The sequence below is a fragment of the Sceloporus occidentalis genome, unplaced genomic scaffold (assembly GCF_023333645.1).
Source record: "Sceloporus occidentalis isolate IW3139 unplaced genomic scaffold, rSceOcc1.0.p SCAF_12, whole genome shotgun sequence".
Taxonomy (NCBI): domain Eukaryota; kingdom Metazoa; phylum Chordata; class Lepidosauria; order Squamata; family Phrynosomatidae; genus Sceloporus; species Sceloporus occidentalis.
The window spans coordinates 17,262,993-17,288,256 of record NW_028316992.1 but is presented as its reverse complement, the minus strand read 5'-3'; the positions used below and the strand labels follow the sequence as shown (position 1 = coordinate 17,288,256).

Here is a 25,264-nt window from a genome sequence, read left to right as displayed (position 1 = left end):
AGTAAGGGGCAGGATATGGGCCAGTACATTGGCTTTGAAACCTGGCAAAACAAAACCTCTGTGTGTGAAAAGTTCTGAAATCTGGAGATTAGGAAGGCTGCCTAGTTTACATGGGGTTGCTCTTTCCCTTAAGGGAAAGTTTATGCAGGATATTAATGTATGTCCTACCTTCTTCCCAATATGGGATGCAAGGCAACTCGCAAAATAAATTAAAATAAAATACAATTAAAACAATGATTATAATAAGAAAGTTAGAAAACAACCAGCTTTCCGATTAAAAACATTTATTTAAAACAGTTTAAAGGCATTTAAGACATAATAATGGGTATAAAACTCAACAAAAATGCCCCTTAGGAGACACTTTTGTAACAACTCAATAGTTGAAGACCAGTCTAAATAAAAGAAATGTCCTTGCCTACTGGCAGAAGGACAACAGAATCTGAATCCACACAGACTAAACAATGTGTCCTTAATTTTGTCCCAGCCCTGCTGGAACATATGATGTTCTTTTCATTTAAATGTGGAAACAATTTTTTTCAGTGCTTGAAGGCTTTAAGGTGATTTTTAAAATCCTCCATTTTATTCTGCTATTTTGAGGAAGAACTGGGTTTTTAAAAATGTATTGTTTGACCCCCAGATTAAGATTGCAGTGAAATTGAGGTGAGGTGGGTAGGGAGAGGGTGGTGCCAGGCTGGTGAGTGGTCAGTTAGGTCAGGTGGTCACCAAAGATACCTGATGGTTCCTGCCACTCAAGGATACTCTTTCTTTGTATCAACATCCAGAAAAGGTGGTGTCACTTAAAAAAAATTGTGTTTATATGCCAACCGTAGCATACATACTGTTGCACACATTTGCAGGTTGGCATTTCACCTCCCTTGCTCTTCTGGTTTCACTTTGTACAAGCACAGAATGACAATCAGAATGACAGTGAACATAGAAAAAGGTTATTTGATTAAGCAAATGTTTGAATGTGTGCATGCATGATGGGAATAAAAAAAGTGCAACTGCTGTGATCATTTGGTAGGACATAAACCAATGGGGTGAACATGTGTACATAATAAAAACACCCCTGCACCAATGTGGCTATGCAGTGGGGTTCTGTGTGGCTTTCCAAAATGATTTCAGTTTGGATTTTAAAAAGAGTGTGTGCTAAAGGGGTCAAACTGGGCAAGGATGCTATGAAATAGTGCTAGGATGCAGCTCTTATGTAGACAGTATATGCTATGCTATAAAATGGTGCTAAAGAATACAGCCCTCACGTAGATTCATCCAGAGAAGAGTTTTAGAGGGAGAGTTTTGAAACCTGGAAACAACCACCAAATGGTTTCCCTCACTTGTCTCCACTGAGCAAGTCTATGATAGTGGTGAGACCATTTACAAGATTGTACTCTAAAGCAGTATAGTTCTGCAACACTGTGACATGAAGTTTTGCACCAGATGAAAGGCAATGCTGGATGCAACCCACTGCTTTGAATCTTGTCAGTCATAATGTATACCAACTCTGTAATTTATTATTTTGTACTCCAGTTTCATAATGAGCGAAGATCTGTCAGTACTGCAGTTTATTTGTTGTTAGTCATTGCCTTTGTTGCTCTGGTATTGACTGATTTGGCGGTTTCAGAAAGAAAAAGTAAACGAATGTAATAGTGCAAAGTAGATTGTAGATTGTTCAGCGGTTTGTACTGGCATTATAGAAGATGAGTCTTGTAATAGCTAATATATTTCATTAAGAAAAGTTTGGAAGGGAGAACTGATGTGCAGGAAGAGTTGCTATAGGGGGAGGAAATCACGAAACAGAAGGAGTGTGAAGTGATAGATCAGCGTAATATATGCCATGGCCCATGGAACAGAAGTAGTTAATCAGTCAAAAGATTCTGCCGGTGTTGTAAACAATGGACCAAACAGATTATAAATAACAACAAAACCTTGAGATTTGAATTACAATCTTGTGCTGGCTTTTATGGTATTGGTTTTCAATGAGAACAGCTGGGAAATAATTATTGTCTTTTTAAAAAGATATCAAATAAATCTGCAGAGCATTATTTTATTCCCCTCCCCATAAACTAGTCTTCAGTTTCACCAACTTTCGACTCTGGAATACTATGCAAAGTTATCTCCACTTCACACAGTCAGGAAGTTTTGCTTGATGTTGAGAAATGACTGTCTGCCAAGAAAAGAAAAGAAAAATAATCACAAGCAAAGGGGTAGGAAATCTCCTTGGAATTAATAATTTTATTTCTATTTTAATGTAAACAGTTTGAATGCAGTTCCAGTGGGATAAAGCCCTCATATATCAAGCAAGACTTCATTTCCTCTCCAGATGATAGTTTGTTTCACTATTGCTTTGGGTATTTTTCCATTATTTTTTCTTCTTTTACTGAAAGCAGTGGTACTAAATTAATCTCATTTGAGAGAGAGAACTCGGAAAATGGGTGCAACAAATCCCTGCTTCCCTCAAGAAATCTAGTTCAGATACAACAACTGCATCTCTTTTTTATTGTATTTTTATTGTATTTTGTAATTTTATCTATGTTGTAATCCCACCTCAATCCGGAGGGAGAGGTGGGAAATTTAAATAAACCATATTATTATTATTACTATCATCATCATCATCTGAGTTACAATTCTTGAAACAAGTAGGATTTGTTCATCCTGATTTTTCCATAGTTAAGGAAAGAGGTCCTGTTTTCCTACCCCATCCTAGACACACCAGAACTTCCAAGTAGGCATTTGCACATAGCCATGACTTTTTAATGCAACATATATGTTTATATAGCAACCCAGCAGGGATTAGATCCAAAGAATATTTGAAAATATTTGAAAAAATGTCAAACAACAATAACAAAAGGAATATTGGGCTGAGGAGAATGTGCCGGGTTCAGGTCTTACTCTGTGCAAAGTTGGCACATGCTATTTTTGCATAGGAAACAGCATTTTCTGTGCAGATAATACTGTTTACTGCACAGAATATGCATATATATATATATATATATATATATATATATGCTATGCTATGCTATGCTATGCTATGCTATGCTATGCTATGCTATGCTATGCTATGCTATGCACCAATTTGGACAGAATGAGTCCTGAACTGTAAAGGGTCTTTGGAAACTAAACAGTTTTAGAAGACTATCTTGCAGCTGGAAGAAAATTACTAAAATTACTAATTGCTTCCATTCAGAACTAAATTAGCAAAGAATTACATCCCTATAATCCACCTGGGTCAATCTTCAATTGCATACAGTTTGGGATGTAACAATGTGGATGGGGACATACACTGCACTTTACACACTCAAAGTTCAAAGCACACACTAAAAAAATACATATGCAAAAATATAATAAATAATAAAATAAATCTTTTATTTCTATCCCGCTTTTTGTATGTAATAGCAATCAGTAAAAATGATCAAGTAACACTGTACAAGCAGAAAAACAACTGCAAAGGTATGATTTAAAAAGCACATAAGAAAGTCAACATCCAGGCCAAATATTATCAAAATAAGCTTCTTCCTGGGGACAGTGAATTATAAATTCTGAATGCCATGACTGAAAAAGCCCCTTCAGCTGTATGTCTGTGGAAAGATGGCAAATCACCAAGAATGTGAACATTGCCAAGATTTTGGGAGAAACAGGTTGTCTTGGATTAGTGGGATAGTCAGGTGAGAACTCTCCAAACCCCCAAGTGAGGCACCAAGTGGGTTTCTTCCTCCCATCTTGTTTTATGTATTTTCTCTTTATCTGTGAATAGCTCTTGTCTTTATGCAAAACAAACTAAGTAGGTACACACACAGCAGGATGAGATGATTGATCACACAGACACAAATGAAAAGGTAGGGGTCAAATTAGATTAATTTTCCACCTTTTCACTTTCAGGTTCTCAACTTCTAAGTAAATGTTGTCACTAAGCAACAAGGAAGCCTCCATAATACAGACACACACATATATGGCGATTTCCCTGTTTATGATTCCTTTTTTGTTTCTCCTTTCAGTGGCCTGTCTCTGCTTATTCTCAAGCAGCATGGAATTAAATCCCTACAGTTTCAGTCCCTGAAACATATCAGTGCTGGCAATGTCTACATCACCGACAATAGTAACTTGTGCTACTATCACACCATCAACTGGACCAGCCTCTTCAGCACTACCAACCAAAAGACTGTGATCCACAGAAATAAGAAAGCAGAAAATTGCAGTAAGTATGAATTATTGTATCATTATGCGCTCTGCAAGTGAAAGCACTGGCAAGAACTGATATTGTATTCAGGGGATTGTTCTGTTATCAGTACTGCAGCTGTCAGTCATTGTTTTCCCTAGAGGGGCTATCCTGATGTGCTGATGGCTCTGTTGGGAGGGGAGCCAAGTGGTCACTCACATCTATGCCGCTCTGCTTTATCTCCCACACTGCAATGTGAACAATGTTGACACTGCACTACATAAGCTCATTCACAGGGAGGGGTGACTAAGTAGTGTCTGGGTGCAGCACTTTCTATGCCAGGACTCCAAGTAGTGGCAAGCAATGAGAGCAATGCTGGAGGGTGTGTGGAATCAGCAAGGTAGATATGAGCCATAGCGGGTTATTCCTTAACAGATTTCTGTGTGTGCCCGGCACTAGCACCAAGCCTGGTCTGAGATCCTCTGGCTGCTATTGGATTAGATGTTTGAAAGTCACAATAGGGCTGAGAGTGAAGGGATTATTCATATTTTAGCTTAATAGCATTTTGAATTTGGATGTATTCATCATTACTAGCTTTTCTTAAATTAAAGCATACATTTTCTAATGAGCAATGATAGGTGAGGATCAGTTGAGAGTTTCACAGCTTTGCAAATGGACTTGCTATGCTTATAAAATGAGGCATGGAGGGAGGAGGCAGCAATACAATGGGTTGCCAGTTTCTTCCTGACTATCTATGGCGGGTTATAGACTGCCACTTTGAGGCGGTCTGCCGCCGCCACCGTTTGCTCCGTAAGGGAGCCGTCGCAGCCACACCGCGCGGCTCCCTTGCGGAGCAAAAAAGAAGCTCCAAAATGGAGCTTCTTTCTGCGGCGCCCTAATGACGTTGCGAGGCGCTGCTGGCACACTCGCGACATCATTAGCACCGTGACACATTTGGACGCACAGCGTCCGATACGTAAAGATGGCGCCGGCCGTGTGGAACGGATGGCGCCATATTGTACGGACAGAGTCCGTATTAGAGCCAGGGGCGTCTAGAAGAGACGCCCCTTTTTTAAAATGGGACGTCCTGCGGACGTCCCAAATGCCGGTCTGTAACCAGCCTAACTGCCTTATTGTTGCCACTGAGGCTCTTGCCATGCTGCAAATATAATGCAGTTCGACACTGTTTTAACTTTCATGGCTCCATCCTAAGGAATCCTGGAATGTGTAGTTTGTTGTGCCACCAGAGCTCTCTGATACAGAAGGCGAAATATCTCACAGAATGAAAACTTCCATATTCCCATAGCACTGAGCCATAGCAGTCAAAGTGGTGTCAAATTACATCAGTTCTGCAGTGTAGCTGCACCCTGACTCTCTGTCTAAATGTTATTGTTTTTTCCTTTAACCTCTGAACTGCCCCTCTGCACCTCAGCCTCACTTGCTAAAGTAACTGCTGCCTAAGTCATTGGACTAGACAATATGGGTACAGACAGAAGGGAGTACTGAAATATAATTCCAAGTGTTGTGACATCTTATGATATATTAAGGCACCTTATCTTTGCAGTTCTTCTTGGGCTACTGGGTGACTCTTTGTTGAAGCACATTCATTGAGCCTTCAAGAGCCTTTCACTAAAGATGGAGAAATATCAGTGCTTGGAAAGTTACCTTTACAAAATATAACTCCCATCTGGGAGATTCTGGGTGTTGTGATAAAACTTAACCAAGCTCTGAGATATAGCTATTAATTATTTTTAAATAAAAGAGCCACATGTGTTCTGTTAGTATGGTTTCTTTCAAATGGCATTTACTACAAGCCTGTATTAAAAACATCAAAGTGAAAAATGTGGCTTGATGAAGATTCATTTTTATATTATTGTCAGTGATTTCAAAGAAGCATCTGTAGTTGAAGAGCCTGGAAAAAAGAAGGGCATGAATGCAGAAAAAAGAACTGGCACAGTCATTCCTCTAATGCAATTACACTGATAATTGAATTGCATTTGCCTACAAAACTGTTTAAAACTATTAAACTCTAACTGACATCCAAACATTTCAGTTCTTACATTAAAAAAATATCCAGGACTAGTATCATTCATGGACCTGACAAGTATATCTAGGCCTTAATTAACACACATGCTTGGAAACAGCATTTCAGGATGAAAGGTTCTGATCAAACCAATATATTTTCTGACCTTCAGATTGTGTTGGAAGTGGTTTGTTTTTTTAAGAAAAAGGGGGAAGACGTTGTTGTTGTTGTTTTCTGCCTTCAAGTTGTTTCACATTGTTATGGTTGCCCTAAAGTGAACCTATAATAGAATTTTCTTGGCAAGCTTTATTCAGAAGGAGTTTTGCCTTTGCCTCCATCTGAGGCTGAGAGAAGATGAGCTTCCCAAAGTCACCCAATGGATATCCATGTCCAAGGGAGAATTTGAACCCTGGTCCCCAAAGTCATAGTCCATCACTGAAACCACTACATCACAATAGCTGTCAAGAAAGTCAACACAGCACAGCAAACAAATTTATAAACATCGGTATCTTAGCAATTAAAAACTGGGGAAAAAACTATTATCAAAGCTTAGCAAAATTTGGTTTAAAACCACAACTGATCTGGGATTACAAAAGATAAATGCTTAGGAATTGTTTTTAATTTTGGTTAGCAGTACTTTGAAGAAGACATTAAAATAGGAGTGGGACATCCATTTATCAGGTGCTCCAAACCCCAACCTGGCTGGCCATTTGGTCCCATACGTGGGGCAGTATACCAGGAGGGTCTAGCACAGCTACCAGGTGAGTGAGAAAGGGCATCACCTCCCTTTTCTGTTTGCCCTAAATGGGCCCTTCGAGGCCATAGCACCATTACCCTCAGTAGCAGACTCTCAAGCAGTTGGAGCAGACTCCAAAGGCCTTTGTGGGGTGGGGGAGCTGCCTTCAGGATCTGGCATGGCTGCTCAGACAGCTGTAACACTGCACTCTGAATGAACCCTCCAGAGGCCGCACCACTGCCACCTTCATCAGCATTCTAGGTAACCAGATGATGGGGGGAGGGCAAGGCACTTTGCCTCCCCCCCACACACACACTGGGTGACACTAATCTCAGTGACACCACTGTTCCCAGTTTCAGTGCCCACAAAAAGCACAATACAGTCATCCCTTCCCTTATGCGGGGGATCCGTTCCAGACACCCACCCACCCACCCCGCGTAAGGGAAAAAATGCAGATGCTCAAACCCTATTCAAATGAATGGGGCTTGTGCCTGCTGCAATGTGGCAGTGGCGCACAGGGTGCACACCATGGGAGCACATGCCTTTGTTTTCTTCCATGCATGGATCCCTTCCTTCCGGTGCGGCTTCCAGCGTATGCTGAAAGCCGCGTATGACGCAGGCACACTGTAATTTTAGTATGTAATTTTCATTCAGTTCTACTGTAATGGAAAATGCCAGGGACCAAATCAGAAACTTTATCCATGGATACTGCATGTTTCACCACTGAAAGATGCTTCACTGTTGCCAGTGATAGCATAGACGTGAAAAGCAGCAGACAACTGAAATGTTATACGGTAATACATTTCAAGGTAGAACAGTTGGACAGAAGTTACCAGGAGCTGTGCAGAAAACATTCTCATCAAGATTGTTCTGTCAGTAACATCTCATTGTGCTTTATTTTCTACAGTGAGACTTTCTGAGTAAAGAATACAGTGAGCCCTTCCCAACCACAGGGGTTCGGTTCCCCTCTCCCAGCCCATGGGGGGAAAAAAACATGGGAGCTTAAGCCCATATTAGTCAATCAGTGGCTACATTCATGAACCCACGTCAGCATGCCCACATGCATGTAGTGCCATTGGCTAGTATGGTGTGGGACAATCCCCAGGAGCTCTAATCCATGGATGGCTAGGCCACTGATTTGGCAGGCTCAGTGTGTAATATCACAAACTATTATCTCTGTTGTTGTAAGAACATTTAATCAACAGAACAGTTTCATCATGACTACCATTTAGTATCAATGTGGTGCCAACATGGGTGCCATTTATTATGAATTTGGTGTCAACACTGTGGCACATCACAGAAATCTCAGAATTGTCAGGCAAGACTTAGGCTCTTTACAGACCGCTGAAATACGGCGGTCTGCCGGCATTGCTCTTTGCTGCTCGAGGGAGCCACTGCGTGCAACCCGCATGACTCCCTCGCGCAGCAAAAAAGGGGCTCCAAAATGGAGCTCCTTCTCATGGCGCGGCTATGACACTGCGAAGCGCTGCTGGCACACTCACAGCATCATAACCGCCGTGACACATGCGGAAGCACAGCATCCGCTACGTAAAAATGGCGGTGGCCGTCTGAAATGGCCGCCGTCATTTTTTACGCACAGAGCGCGTATTAGGGTTAGGGAGGTGCAGAAGCACCACACCTCCCTAACCCTAGTACGCGCTCTGCGCGTACTTTCGTGCCTGTCTGTAACGGGCCTTAGGGCCCAAACAGACAGGCCAAAATAAAGCTGCTTCAGGTCACTTTGGGGTTATGCTGTTTAAATGATGCATGTGTCCAAAGAGGCCAGAAGCCACGCCAAAGCCACACTCCAATCCGAAGGACTGGAGCACCACTTTGGTGCAGCTTCTGGCCTCTTAAGATGTGTGTGTCATTTAAACAGCATATCTCCAAAGTGACCCAAAGCAGCTTTATTTGGGCCTTTAGTCTGGGGAGACTCACTTAATGTTAGAACACTTGGCCAAAGGCTAAAACCAGCTTTTATTACTGAGAACATTTGAAAACTTGCTTTAAAGGCACATAGAAAACTTGGGATTACTGTGTCTCACCAAAAAAAAAAAAATTCAACAACTCTCCCTTGGCTTGTAAATAGTCTCTGAGTGGCTCATTTTTGTCAAATGAAAGAGATAATTCTAACCCTGGGCAAAATAAGCAGTGGGTCAGAAAACATTGCAACTTAAATGGGAATAATAGGCTAGTGTGAAAAAGGGAAGCATTAAACAATAGCTAAGTGCTTTGTCGTGCTTCACCAGCTCTGTTTTAGAAAGCCACAGCTTCTTCATAAACACCTTTAGTCAATTAAGTTTATAAATCTTTGAGGCCTAATTGATTTTATTCCTGCTTGTTTAATTAACTGAGTAATATTGTTGTGGAACTTTCCTTTAATAAAAGGAACTGACAAGCCAAGGTTTTTAATGAAAGATTACTCAGAGGTTTATATCTTATATAGAGAGTGGGATTTCTCTTTGTCTTTGTTGGGAAGAGCAGTTTAATTTCCTTGTCAAACTTTCCAAATGGCCCATTAGGAACTTTAGCTTTAGAAAACATGGCAGAACAGAGTTAGGATTTCTCCAAATAATGCAAAACTTGTATTAAGTTATATTGTTAATTACATTCATTGCAATAAGTCTCCAAGAACCTGGGTTCATTAAACCTAATAGAAATCATTTTGATTAGTAGTATAGTTATTCCTCTGGTGCGCTGTACATTATGCCTGGGTCTGACTCCAATTGCTTAGTCTCAGCTAGACTAAGATCACTAAGACTAGCAATTGGATTTAGGCCTTTGTTTTCTCTCCACAACCTCCTTGTTCTGTCTTTTATTCTGTGGACCTGTGGATGAGACACCTCCAAGACCCCTACCTTCCACTGCTAGATTCATGCCTGTGACCTCCCTAATTGAGTCTAGCCATCTGACTTGCTGTCTTCTTCTCTGTCTACTACCCTCAGTGGTTCATAGCATTATTGTCTTTCCCAATGAGTCGTACCTTCTCATGAGATTGCCAAAGTATGACAGCCTGAATTTGGTCACCTTGGTTTTTCTACAAGTATTTCAGTCTTGATCTGTTCAAGAACCCATTTGTTTGTCTTTTTGGCTGTCCATGGTATCCTCAACACTCTTCTCCAGCAACACATCTCATAGAATCATAGAATCATACAATCGTAGAGTTGGAAGAGATCACAAGGGCCATCCCTTCCAATCCCCTGCCATGCAAGAAATCACAATCAAAGCATCCCTGACAGATGGCCATCCAGCCTCTGTTTAAAGACCTCCCAGGAAGGAGATCCCCACCACACTTTGAGGGAGTGTGTTCCACTATCAAAAAGCCGTTACTGTCAGAAAGTTCCTCCTAAAGTTTTTTCTTTTTCTTTTTTTCTTTTTTTTTCTTTTGGCCATGAAGAACTTGTCACCTCGTGGAACTCTGTAAAGATTTTTAAGCACCAGGCCAAACATCTCATATGTACCTGTGCCATACAGCTAGCAAAATTGACAAAGATTTTGAGTCTATATGGATCAAGGAGGTTATTGTTCTTGATGGTTTGGCTTTTGATGAACCAGCTTGGAAGACTGAGGCCCTATGCAGACAGGCACTTTGGGCCAGCTTCAGGGTGGAGTTGGAGTGCAGCATCTATACAACGCATGACTTGGCTCTGCCCTAGGGTGCTGTGATGCCACGCACTGCTGTGATGCTACACACTGCACGGTGCATGGCATCACAGCGCGCCTCCAGCACTGCATCCACATGATGCAGTGTTGAAGAAACACCATATAGCGGTGGCTATCGTGCCCTTTCCAGGGCGCAAAAAGGAGCCACTTTTTGTGGCTCCTTTTGACACCCTGGAAAGGCAAGATTGGGGCCATGGTGTGTGGTGGCCGTGGCCCCGATCTGGCTGAAAAAGGGGCAGCTGGAGACCGTCCCTTTGGGGCTGTTTGCACAATCCCAAAGTCTCTACTCCAGTTTGCGTAGACTAGAGGATTTGTAAACAGGGAAACCGTGTGGCTGTGGACACTGGATTTTTTCTTGTCTACACTGTCCTCCCTCCCTCTTTTCAGTACACTCAGTTGCTATGGACAATAGCTTGCCAATAGATGATGGGGCTAGGAAAAATCTTTTACCCTGACATCCTATGGCCTGGTATGGCAAAGTTTTCACCTTCCTCACAGCAAACCAGTCTCTTCCCCCACTCCTTACTATTGCTTACCTTCCAGTTTCACGCACTATATGTAGAGATTAAAGGCTGCCTTACTTTTTCTCTTTTGTTTGTTTGTTCTTTTGTTTCATCTCCTTGGTGGACTATTGAAGGTACTAAGCAAGATCCATTTCTAGCAGTAGCATTTCTAGTAGTAGCAGCCATGGGACACCTTGCTTACAGGTGGGCTGTCAAGGAACCTGAGGGATTGGCTTCTTTTCAGCAGCCTAACACAGGGCTAGCTGAGCTCAGAGTTCACAGGACTAGCATGTTCTTTGGTGGGCCAAGTAAATAGATAAACAACCCACAGGTGAGCTGCCCAGTGACTGGATTATTGTGTTATGTCATCGCAAACCAAGCCAATAAAAGATTGGGCCTATTTTTATTCACATCTTATCTTTATGTTGTTTTTCCCTTGCCTACATCAGAGCTACAGGTGCAACAAATACCAGTATTTCACTTGGACTGGATTGTAGATCCAGATATTTTGTAAGGGAGAAGAAGTGAAAGGGGGGCACTCTGAAGCAGAGTAGTAGAAACTGGAGTTTTCAGGCCCATGTTTAACATCAGAAAGTAGGGCTGCCTTAAGAGATTAATCAAATCAGAGAAATGGTGCCCCTTTCCAATACACTGCTCTGTGTGTGTGTGTGTGTGTGTTTAGATAGATATCTGTAATATAAATGTGGTGAATCAATGGAGGGTGATGTGGTGAAGGGGCGGGTGGGGGAGTTTACACTTCATAAGGAAGTTTGCCAGATCTCCTGAGGCTCAGACCCTCAGCATTTAGAGATGGAAATATTGAAATTAAATGTGTGTGTCTGTGTACGAACTTACTCATGGCATAGCTTTATTTTTAATGAAATCTTAACTCTCTCCTTCTGTTTAATCTGCATTGTAAGATTATTCTTCTCTGTTTCATAAACAAAATCTGAGTATGGAAAAATGAGCTTGTTTTTGTGGTAGCTTACAGTGGAAAGGACTAGGGATGGGCCATGCAGAAAAGAACTCCCCCTGCTCTCCCTAAAACCTACCTCTTTCCATGGAAGCCCAAAACAGTTTAAAATTTCCAAACTTTGGAATAGACCCCAGGGCCTGTCATCCCCCAACCATGAGCATTGTTGTCCAGAAAATAAAAACGATTGCCTTTGAAAAATGCTGTCATGCTGTAGACAAGGCATGCTGTGTAGATCAAAAGAGGCATTAGGTGAAGGCAGTGCCAGCACCAAAGATTGCAACACTATGATAAAAGAGTCGCTTGAACTGAACTTGGGGAAGGAACAGCTATATAAAAGTAATAATATGCTCAAGTGCACAGTACACTTGCATGACAGATATTCAGCATTTTTGTTAATGAGACACAGTGAACCATTCATTCTGGAAGCAGGAATATAGAGGGAATATTTTTCAACCAAAAGGCATTTTTAAATATATAAGACAATGTGCCATTGCACAACATACGTAGCAACAACATGAGAGTCAGTGGGAAACAGGCAGGGACTTGCTGCTGCAAAGACCAATCTTTCTGGTGTGCTACCCATCATGTAACATTGGAACTGTTGGAATTTCTCCTCTCCCTTTAGTGTCAAGAAAATCAAACAGCAGATGAATTTTGTTCATATTGTGAAGAGGACGTTATAAACTGAGACCTCCATTTCCACAGCCTTCTTTCCCTTCTTCTTGCTTGTTTCTTTGTCATGTGGCCTGCTCACTGGCTGCACGACAGCAACAAGTTGAGCCAATAAAATTCAAAGAAATATTTGCTTTAAGGATGAGTTCCAGTCATGGCACAGAGTACTTGTCTGCATTCTGCATTTGGTGACAACATTTGCTTTCTCCAGGGGACAGTTGCTATTGCTGCTGTTGTTCTTTATACTGGTTGGCTTTGTAGCATGTGTCTATATGATAGTATGTTCTACTCTCATTCATCAACTTCCCTGTAATTAATGACGGAATATATAACATTAATCTGTCCCTTTCAATTGAAGCCTTTATCTATAGAGGTGGATGATCCATGGTTGACACTGAATGGTCTCAGAAATAAGCCCTAAGCAGGAGGAAACATGGTTCATTCCCAAGCCAGTCTGAATCCAGCCTGGAATTCTAGCACACACCTCTCCAGCCCATTTCCCTGCTTAATTCCGGTTTAGACACTGTACCCCTGTTCTCACCCATACACATACCACACACACACTACTGATGCCTGGCAGTGTAATAAGAGGTCAGTCCTTGAAACAACAGCTTTTAGAAGGACCAACGTATGTTACAGTTGCCTTTTAGGAAATAATCTATGCTAAGGGATATTAAGCACTTGGAAGAGACCAGAGAGAAAAGACAAGGGATGGGCAATCCTCCCACTTAATGGCTTTCAAGTTGCAACTACCAGCTGAATCAGCCTAATAAGTGATACTGAAAGGCCAGGATGGAGTAGATTTGGAATACTAGAAGTGGGACATGGGAGAGGGATTTATTGGAGTGCAGTGCGGTCTTAGATTATTTTTTATTTTATTCTTCTTTTAGTACTTCCAATGCACCACTTTCTTTCAGGTGAGGATTGTGAGTGGTGGCAAGCCCTGTCACCTCATATCTGAGTCTAGGAAGTAAATGTATGAGCAACAGATGGCACATCATAGTCAGTTTGTGTCCTTTTTATATAAATGTGGTTCAGCATTAGGTAGACAGTATTATGACAGAATGGACCTAGATCAATGGTTAGACAGTGAGAAAAGCAGTTTTGGCTGTAGTTTTTCATCATATAAAGTTATTATTAACTATGCTGTTAAAATAATCACTACCTTTAAATCAGTTGTGATACAAAAACCTGGAAATTTTTGGATATTTGTAAACTGAGATAATATTGGAATGTTGCGTCTGTTGCATTTGAATGTTGCATACATACTCCAACATTGGATTTTATCACACGGGAGGAATTTCTCTTAATTTCAAATGAAAAGAAAGTGGGCCAGAATGCGTTTACATGAATTTGCTCATTCAGTGAATTTACGTGAATGTGAATTGCATTCGAACTGGCTTTCCATTGCCCGAAAATAGTGTGCCATTGCCCAAAATTGCATGTGGTAGTCTATCACGCAATAACGTGAAACCCCATGATTGCATTCAGATTGCCATTGGATTATACTTCCAATTTCCCTTGTCTGATAACGTCCATTGTTATCTTAGAAATGGTATCTCATGTCACAGTGTAAGTTCTTGTTGTCCATAAAAATATAACACATTTATTACAAGTTTGCTGCTCACTAGAGACCTTGGGTCCCTTCAGGGAGAAAGGTGACATATAAATGAAATAAATAAAATAAAGAAATAAAAATAGAGATATACATTTTAGTTTTGCTTTTGTGTATGTTGCTAGCTCATTTGGTGGAAAATACATTGCCTTTCTGTTTGTAAATTTTTTCAGGCCCTAATATATAAAAATATCTAAAGTATTTAAAATGACAGTAGATTACACATCACAATCAAATCACACATTAAAACTAAAATGGATGCAATCTAAAATTAAAACTACATTCATCCCTCCTGATTCATCATGGAGGATCTGTTCCGGACCACCACCACCCCGTGAATCACAATGGTTATAATGGGGACGTGCTCCTGTGTGCACCACTGCATGTGCCACCCCAGGCACACACCTCATTTTGTCCCTCCCTGCTTGCCGTCCGTGAAAGACTGCAGATCTCAAGTCCGCAAATGGGGGGGGGGGGAGTGAGTGTAGTTATCAGCTACATTTATATCCCACCTTTACTCCAGAGAATTCAGGGCAGTCTATACAGTTCTCCTTTTTAGCCTCACAACAATTCTGCGAGTTAGGTCAAGCTGGGAGAAAATTACTGATTAGAGATATAATTCTCCACTCTGTTTCTTCTTGAAGGTAGCACTGACTTATTTCAATCATTTTCTTCCCACTGAGTGAAATTTTCACAATTTTTGAAAGCTATTTGCAATTTAAGACTTATTCTGCAAAAAAAAGGTCTCATGTTGTTGTGTGCAGAAAACAATTTTCAGGGTGGAAAATATTTCAATGGAGAGCTATTAATTCCTATGCAGAAAATGCTATTTTCTGTGCAGAAACTGCTGTTTTCTATGCAAATCAAAGATGTGTAAGTTTTCCCAATTGTATCATTTTCTACATTCTACATCTGGATTAATATTTCTGTGTTGAAATACTACTCTCCATGCAGAAACTGCTGTTTTCTACACAAAGCAACCACGTGTGAATTTTGTACAGAATAAATACTGGATTGCAAACATTCTTGACAGTTCTTTCTGTTTCTCATAGTTATGACCATTCTTTGAATATTTTCAAATATTATTTCCGTCCTTATTACTGATGCAAGGAGACTTGAGTTTCCTGGCTCAGTGGGTTTTTAAATCAGGACCACTAATGTCCTAATCCTAAACTATAACCCAATATCACATTGGCTGTGAGAGTAGAAATAATTAGCATCAACAAATACCCCGGGCATAGGTTAGTATTCCTATTTCCCCCCTCATATGAAGATGGAGATGATGCAAGTCCAGCTTCTCTGAGTAGAGGCCATTGCTTATATGGATATCACTGCAGGAAAGGCACTGTTCCATAATGAGAGCCTTCCTGCTTTAAACCCAGAAGGAGTATCTCGTACTTTAATTCGGTGTGCACTGTAGTAGCCTTTGACATCAAGCTTTCTAAATCTGAGAATGATGTTTGCCATTTAGCATAAAATATATTGCAAACTGTTACTCCTGTCTTTGTTTTACAGCTGCGGAAGGGATGGTATGCAGCCCTTTATGCTCAAAAAATGGATGTTGGGGACCGGGGCCAGATCAGTGTTTGTCCTGTAGGCACTTCATCAGGGGAAGGACCTGTGTAAAGGCTTGTAATCTCTATGACGGGTAAGACATTTTCCTTTAAGATCTATGTGTGCCCATGTGTGTGTGTTAGTGTTTCCTTGAACTATGCTCATTGTTTTGAAATTTGAAAAGATATATTAGGATGAAATTCATAGACAAGATAATGAAAATACAAATTTTCTGTTCCCAGAACAATTTGTTATCACAGATAAGTGTCTAAAACAAGTAATGTGCTCAGACATAATACAGTAGCCAATCTTAATATAAGGCTTTGAAAGAAAAAAAGAACATAAAATAAACTGCTGGAGTAATTTGAAGGATTGCTTTTGTGATTGTCTGATATAAATTTTCAGTGGAGCACACTGATAGGTTTGGGATGAAGCAAAAGTACTGGCCAGTCTTTTGAAAGGAAATTGATGACCAGTAATCTGGGATTATGTGAAATAGCTCAATGAGACATAATTTCTTGGTGTTTATGAAATAATGAGAAACAGCATCAAAAATGGGTAGCAGACAAAATGGTCCCACATGAGAATTATAGAACTGGAATGGACTTTAGAGTCAGTCTGTTACAAACTCCTGGTGGATGTGGGATTTGCAGTGAAGGATTCAACTACAGCATCTCTGACAGATAACCACCCATCCTCTTCTTAAATACCACAATCAAAAAGAGTTCACCACTTACTAGGACAATCTGTAATATTTAGCTAAAATCAGCTTTTTCCCCTGGAGCACTCCTGTGGATATTTGAAGACTACTGCCATGTTTTCACTTACTTTCTTCTTCAGGCTAAATATGAGTAGCTTTTTTAACTGTTCCTCATACGACTCAGGCCCTGAACAGACCAGCGATAAATGCTGGCAACTAGTGATTTGAGAAACCCATGTTTTTCTTCTCGTTCATTGAGAACTTGAGGAGAATTTCTTTTAAAAATATTCGTTCCACAAGTCCCCCTTTCAAAGGGTGATTTCTTCTCTCCCTTTCAGCAGCTAGCGAAATATTTTTCGCAGATTTCTTGAATGACAATAAAAGACAAGTCGAATAATTACGCTAATTACTTTGCATTTCAAACTCAATTACCATGTCAAAAGGAAGTTTGGCAGAGGTTTAAAGAACATTCCTAAGCTTTAAAAAAGCTGAAGGCACACATATAAAAGGGGGGAAAAAGCCCGGTCTCAACAAATAAACTGTGATTGAAGCCCCAACAAGAAATGGTAGAGTTGAGGGGACCCTCAAGGACCATCCAGTCCAACCCCCTTCTGCTATGAAGGAATACATGGGATCCAACTCTGCACCTCTCCCATGGTGATGCTAAGGTCATGCAATAATAATAATAATAATAATAATAATAATAATAATAATAATTGGCAAGGAGAGTGCAGAATATCCATGAGTGAGAAAGTGTGACTTACCCAATGTCACCCTGTGGATTTACATGGCTGAGCTGGGATCAGGACTCTAGCCTTCCAGTTCACCCTAGAAATTCACTGGCTGACCTTGGGCAAGTCACTTGCTCTCAGCTTCAACTCCAACTCTGCACCTCTCCCATGGTGATGCCAAGGTCATGCAATAATAATAATAATAATAATTGGCAAGGAGAGTGCAGAATATCCATGAATGAGAGAGTGTGACTTACCCATTGTCACCCTGTGGATTTACATGGCTGAGCTGGGATCAGGACTCTAGCCTCCAAGTTCACCATAGAAATTCACTGGCTGACCTTGGGCAAGTCACATGCTCTCAGCTTCAACTCCAACTCCTAGGTATTCCTTCATGGTAGAAGAGGGGGGGTTGGATGACCTCTTGGAATCCCTTCGAATGCTAGGTTTTATCCATCATGGCAGAATTCCTGCCATTGCACCCCACCCTGCCCCTTCTTCTCTTTTGTGAGGGTCACACTCTCTCAGCCTCAGAGGCAGGGCATGACCAACTCTGCACTTCTCCCATGGTGATGCTAAGGTCATGCAATAATAATAATAATAATAATTGGCAAGGAGAGTGCAGAATATCTATGAGTGAGAGAGTGTGACTTACCCAATGTCACCCTGTGGATTTACATGGCTGAGCTGGGATCAGGACTCTAGCCTCCCAGTTCACCCTAGAAATTCACTGGCTGATCTTGGGCAAGTCACTTGCTCTCAGCTTCAACTCCAACTCTGCACTTCTCCCATGGTGATGCTAAGGTCATGCAATAATAATAATAATAATAATAATAATAATAATAATAATAATAATAGGCAAGGAGAGTGCACATTCTCTCAGCCTCAGGGGCAGGGCATGACAAACCTCTCTCCAGCTCTCTCAAGGTGATGCTAAGGCAAACCTACTTTTATTTTGCATTTTAATATATATATATATATATATATATATATATATATTGGCAAGGAGAGTTCAAAATATCCATGAATAAGAGTGTGTGATGCATCCAAAAAGAGTATGGCATAAAGGGCAGAATGTCTTATCTACCACCAACATACAAAATGCCTCCCCTTTTGTTCTCTTTTGTTTTTCAAAGTAAAGCTGTGAGTGAGCAAAGATGGGGGGGAGGGAATCACCCTAACAAAGGAAATAGCCCCTGGTAAAACCCAGGATGAATGGTAGCTTTTCTTACGCAAAATACCCAAATCCTGTAGATTGAATTTGTCAGCTGAAAGTTTCTTCTCTTTTCTTCATTTGGAAATGATTAAAAATCAAAATTCTTACTCATGATCGAGAAGTGATCAGAATTTCTTCTCTGTAAAATGCTTTCGAAATTTTTGAATTAGACATATTTCTACTAATTTTTGAATTGTGGAGAATATTCTTTACATCCCAACTGGCAACGGGGTAGAGTGGGGGTGTGGCAACTGCACGCCACATGCCCTGACTCTGCCCTCATGCTGGTGGGATGCCATGCATCCTACTGCATAATAGCCATGGTGCCACAGATCGTGCAGATGCTATGCATCCTACTGCATGATAGCCATGGTGCATCACGGCACTCTCTTGGTGCAGCACATACACGCACTGTTGCAAAGTAGCATCAAAATTGTCCCTGATCTGGTAGGGAAAGGAGCAGCGTCCCATCACTTAGGGGCTTTCTGTAAAACCCCTTAGTATCTACATTTCTGACCATCTTAGTCAGCCTTTTCTGGATGTACTCCAATTTGTCAGTAGCTTTCTTAAAATGTGATACATAGAACTAGTTGCAGTACTTGAGGGTGCTTGGAGACAGTATAAAATCAAACTATTCTTTCCCATGATTTAGATATGATCTTTCTGTTATTGCATCTGGTTTTTTAAAAGCTGCATTACAGATTTGATAGCAGTGTTCTGAAATATCCATTGTGGGTGGAGATTAACTATTTTGGATATCCTTTATAGAAAAAGGCACTTTGTGGCACAAGCTCTGTGCAGACTGGCACTTTGGGCCAGCCTGGGAGCAGAGTTCGGGTATAGCATCTACATGACGCATGCCCTGGCTCTGCCCCCAGGGTGCTATGACACCACGTGCCACACCACGTGGCGTGCAGTGTCACGACACCCCTCCAGCACTGCATCTGCATGATCTGTGGCACCGTGGCTGTCATGCCCTTTCCAGGGCACAAAAAGCAGTCACTTTTTGCAGCTCAGTTCAAGGCTGCAGCATGCAGTTGCCACGGCCCTGATCTGGCTGAAAAGGGGGCAGCTGTTTGCATAGCCCCTGAGAAACACTAAACAATATGTTTATTATTCAGCTTCAATATCCTGATAGCTCAGGCCAACATCACAATCCAAATGGACTGTAAAAATCAAGTGGGATTTGCACATGTAGTTTAAATCCACATTATTTGTCATGTGTATTGCTTCTTATTCTGTACATAGCCACATATCAGAAGGAAGCAATCTACTAGTTTTTGATGGCATAATATCTACGTGTACATGAATATAATTTATCTTTCAGGTAGGTACCTCTTTGCACCAAAAATGAACAAACAAACAATATCCTGGTGGGCACTCCGCTGTAATGATAATTCTGTTTCCATGTTTGTTATTAAGTAGAAAGGGCATTCTCATATATGAGTGTCCCAATATTTGGTCATAGGTCATCTGCTCAGCATGCTGAGCAAGCCTCCTTTATACTATTTTCTCCTCTTGTCTCAGGACATTAATTGGCATGAACCTGGCTGACTTTGGTCAGTTTCACTCAAGACTACACTGTGTTCTGGCTGACCCAAAGAACTGAGGTCAAATAAATTCTTCATTATAAAGTTTGCAGGTTGATCAGCTTTGTGAGTTATATAGGAAGAGGTTCATCCTATGGTCATGTTTAAGGCCACTATGTAGGCCAGCTTGTCCCACCTTCACTACAAGAACATTTTAAAGTTGTGTATGTAAAGGTATCCAAGTACTTCTGAAACAATTAATTCAGTTTTATGAGTAAGAGTGTTTTTTTTTAAACTACAACACTACAAGCAATAATTTATTTCTTCATTTAAATACAGGTTCTAAAGCAAGTTCCTAATAAGAGCTAGTGCAGACTCACTGAATCAATAGGACTTTTATATGTGTTGATTTAAAAAGTTTCCATTGAATCACTTGGCCTAAACCAGTTGGTGTTAATATTTGGATTTAGTCCATAATGGACACTATTAGATTAGAATTTTACAAAAATGAGGGCAGAGATTGTTTGATCATCTTCATGCCTATTATAGGATGAATTTCCACTGCTTGTGGCAGACCCAAAGGACATGACAACAATGATGTCTATTTGATCTAGTCTTTGGAGTCTGTTTTGCTTTCTTTGGAAAACAGAATGGAAAAATCAAGATATTGGCCCATGTATGTATAGGCAGGAAATAGGGATATAAAGGATAGTCACATTTTTTCTTATCCATGACAAGAAAGACCATATCAGCAATTTTTTGTGGTTTTTCGGGCTATGTGGCCATGTTCTGGAAAAGTTTATTCCTGATGTTTCGCCAGCATCTGCGGCTGGCATCTCCAGAGAACGCTTGGATGGAAGTGACAATGCCAGTCACAGATGCTGGTGAAACATCAGGAAAAAACTCTTCCAGAACATGGCACATAGTCCACAAACCCCACAAAAAACTATGGATGCTGGCCATGAAAGCCTTCAAACATATCAGCACATCAAAACAACCTACTGAAAAATGGCCAGTCAACATGAGATGTTTTAAAGGGTTTCCTGGCGCAAGCCCAAATATGTTTCACAACTGATTTTTCTCCACTAAATCCTGAAATGCAAATATTACCATATCCAGTGGGGAGAAAACTTTTGAAATTCCTTGTTCCTGCATGTGAGAAAGAAATAAACATCACTAGAAAGAAGGAGGGCCTACACTTCTATTCCTTCTTCTTCTGGGTGAGATCATTGTAAGGGCTTCATCTCCTCTTCATGGAACCATACATGACTGGTTGTGTGGAACTATGGTGTCCTTAATGATGCAATTTTTGATTGCTTATGATCACATAGTAAATGTGAGTGGAATTTTTTTTTTAAAAGAGTGAATATAAAGAGCCCAATGTGCAAATGTGAACACATTTCTGAGCCTATTAAATGGACATTTTTGACAAGTTTAAAACATCAATCATGGGTGAAAATTTGATGGAATCAGTACTTTAAATTAATTGGCTCTCTCGAATCTTATTATAGGTGGTTGCCCCGACTCCAAAATACATCCCCTACTTGGAGTTGATCTCTGGAAAGTATTTTTTTTTTTTTAGTAGTCAATATGTATCAATTAAGCATGTGCTAAACTGCTTTTTGATGTCAGAGCTTGAAAAAAAAGAGAGAGAGAAGCTCTGTCCAGAGGATCTCTTGAAAGAAGTCCAAATTGCCCATTAGCATCTAGTAATCATAGCCAATTTCCCTGAAAGATTTTTACTTTCAAAATCTTTAGTGTGTGTGTGTGTATCCCTTTTTCAAAATCTTCTGTCGTATAATTTGAGATAGTGTTGGCTATCTAAGAATAACTCTGCTATGATTTAAAAAAACAAAACTGGAGAGCTGGATTTAAAGGAATCATAATTCCACATTTCATAATTATTCTACTGATGCTCTCTTTTGCTACTGCCCACAGCTTCTACCCACAAGCAGATGTGGGGAAGGCAGTGCCATACATATTTGTAATTGTTCTGCCCAACTGTTAAACAGGATTTTCTCTTTCTGTTATTCTGTCATTGTATTTTATCATATTGTACAGACTTCACATTGCACATGCCAATCTGATAATAGGAATGATGCCCCTGTGTTTCTCAGGTGTGAGGGCATGAACAGCTGCAGAACTAGAGTACACTGGGGAAAATTTGAATCAAGACAAATAGACAGAAAGAGAACTCACCAATCATGCAAAAAAAAAAAAAAAATCAATTATACAACCTGGTGTTTTCCATTTTGGGAGATACCCAAGGAATTTGTTCTTTCAGATCTATGAAGAATGTTGTGGAACAAACTCAGTTGTATTCTCAGTGGTTCCCAGCACAGAGAGGACTGTGGATGCATCTACACTGTAGAAATAATGCAGTTTGACACCACTTTGAGGGCTGTAGCTTCATTCTATGGAATCCTGGGATTTGTAGTTTTAAAGGGGGATCTTTAGCTTTCTCTGTCAATGAGTGCTGGTGTCTCAAAAAACTACAAATCCCATGACTGTTAAAGTGGTGTCAATCTTAATTATTTCTACAGTGTAGATGAGCCCTTTGGTGTACCTGCCTGCCATGCACCCTGCCAGTAAAACAAGGAGCAGTTTTACAGACCACCACAGACATTGGTTGAATGCACACGGATTCAAAACCACACTTCTAGATTAAAGCCCTCTTCCTAGATGAGTGAAACTGCCAGATACACTTTCTTCTACATTTCAATATTTAAAATTCCCAGCTGTTACTGTCAGATTTATGAAGAAACATATAAATTTGGGAAAGTACGTGTTGAGAAATAAAATTCGCAACAATTCTGAGTTTTCAAACAGAATCAACATTTTAAATGGACCATATCTACTGTATTTAAACCACAGATGACGACAACAACATCTGCCACTGCTTGGTTTTAGATATTGAACAACTCAGAGGGCTTTCTGTTATAGGTCATCATGCAAATGTTTGTAATAAATAAATGTAACTGTAAAGATTCTTTAGTGAAACTGGTATGTAGCTATGTATATGGTACAACTACATGGCTTCCCTAAGCAATGAGTTGGCTAGACTGAGGAAATCTGCTGACTTACAGTAAGAGTCTTCATACTTGCCAGTCCTTACATTTAGTCTGACTTCTCAGGCCAGGGTTTATATATGAGAGTTGTTTGCAATTCCCACTTCACCCAGCAGTCCAGTGATGCAGGCTGAAGGAAGCTATAGCACCTAAACAGTGTGATTCTTTCCATCAAACATTACATTGTAATCCAATCAGTGCCTCTGACACTTGACTGATGCATGGTATTGCCAGAAAAACAATATTCATATCCAATCCTGAACCTGCTCAATGATTGAATCAACCCTCTGGTGATCTTAATCTGTCTGTTATTTCCCCAGAGAATACAGGGAGTTTGCAAATGGTTCAATCTGTGTGGAATGTGACCCTCAATGTGAGAAGATGGATAACAACAAGATCACTTGTAGGGGACCGGTGAGTACAACCTAAACACAGCTGGAATACAACATACATTGAAATGTATCTAACTTCTAATCTGAAAAAATAGTATCGCTCCATGTGATTCTGCTTAGGTTTGGAGGTGTTCAATGAAAGACTTCCTCTCAATCATGTTTGGTGATCACAGAAGGCTTTTTGGTAGCTGATCCCATGCTGTGGAAGCTTGACAGTAGGATGTAGGGTTAGGTTCCTCACTAGTTGATTCCCATGTAGTAGCTGTAACATTCTCACATCACATTTTCTGCAGCACTTCCAGCACTAGAATGAACACACAAGAACTGAAATTTCAACGTAACATTTTGCTTTGAGGAACAGGAAAGTGTGACGTCTTGAAACGGGGGTGCCTTTAGAAAAGATGTCTGAATCCTGTGCAGCAAATATATAATTATATATGTAATTAGACATTTAGGTTTATGAAATGTAGCAATCTAAGTTTTCTTAGTACTCTTTAGGTCAAAATGAGAGTCTTCGGATATGTAAGGCAGACCATGGAAGCTCTCTATTTTGCTGGTGGCTTTTGCCGCAACTAGTTGTGAAATAGTCTATGTTCTCTCCTTGAATAAATCTCAGACTGATTTGTAAGGGCTGCTACAAATTAGGAATGGAATGACTATCTGAAAATATGTTTTAAATGATCAACAAATGCAGTTTTTGGGTGTCAGAAAAGTCTGACAAGGAGAATTCTACATGGGTCAGAATTTTCATGTTTTTCTGTGTGAAACAAGACCGTGATTTTTTTGCATAGGAAATGGCATTTTGGCATGGAAAAAAAATACATATTAGCACAGAAGAGTCTCTCTGTGCAGGAAACCTGTTTTCTAAACAAAAATAATATTTTCCCTTTATGAACACAAAGAATCCCATGTGCATTTTTTTGTTCTCAGAATAGTTCCCAAACAGTGAATAGTCTTTGAAAACTACATTTTTGTGAATGTCTTGCAGCAAGGAGATATATCATATAATTATTTGTCCTCGCCTACAAGCACAAAATTTATGAAGATTTGCATCCATATTATATGTGCACTAGAAGCCAACAGTAACAATAGTGTTAATAAGCCAGGATGTTAATTCCTTAAGTTTAGAACTGTGCTCCAAAAATATTTATTTTCAGCTGTCTTCCAAGCAGGAGGGAGGTGTAAACTCCATGTGTTTCTTCTTTTCTGTCTAGGGACCAGACCATTGCACCAAATGCTTCCATTTTAAAGATGGCCCAAATTGTGTAGAAAAATGTCCCGATGGTGTACAAGGGACAAACAGCTTCATCTTCAAATATGCTAATGAAGACCGTGAATGTCACTCTTGCCATCCAAACTGTACTCAAGGGTAAGCTTGTATAAGTTCACTAAATGGCATTTACTTTTTGTTGGCCTCTTTGTTCTGTGCTTGTGTTGGACAATACATCCTTACCTACCTCCCTGCCTTAATTTCTCCTGATGCATTCCTGATATGTCTGTAACAGATTCAAATTTTTCAGCAGTTTGTGTAAGTCGCTCTCAGTTTATATCATCTCTATCTATGTCTTATCAATGTGAAGCTCAATACCTAGTAATAGTGCAGATCTGTTTCTGAGCTGGCCCATTGCAAGCCTGGAAAGCAGCCAGCAGTGTAGAAATGATGGGAAAGTGCTATCATTTTAACTCCTTTCCCCTCTTTTGCTAGGCACCTTTTGTCCTTGCAAACATGAGTT

General features: G+C 40.3%; 1 protein-coding gene across 2 annotated transcripts in view; it reads left to right on the top strand.

Moving 5' to 3' along the window:
• Positions 1-25,264, top strand: part of ERBB4 (erb-b2 receptor tyrosine kinase 4) — a 982,414-nt gene that overhangs the window by 746,023 nt on the left and 211,127 nt on the right. For both annotated transcript variants that reach the window (XM_089478015.1, XM_089478014.1), the window contains exons 12-15: positions 3,993-4,192; positions 15,857-15,989; positions 23,460-23,553; positions 24,746-24,900. In XM_089478015.1, coding sequence (XP_089334141.1) covers positions 3,993-4,192; positions 15,857-15,989; positions 23,460-23,553; positions 24,746-24,900 — 582 coding nt within the window. The remainder of the gene's footprint in view (positions 1-3,992; positions 4,193-15,856; positions 15,990-23,459; positions 23,554-24,745; positions 24,901-25,264) is intronic.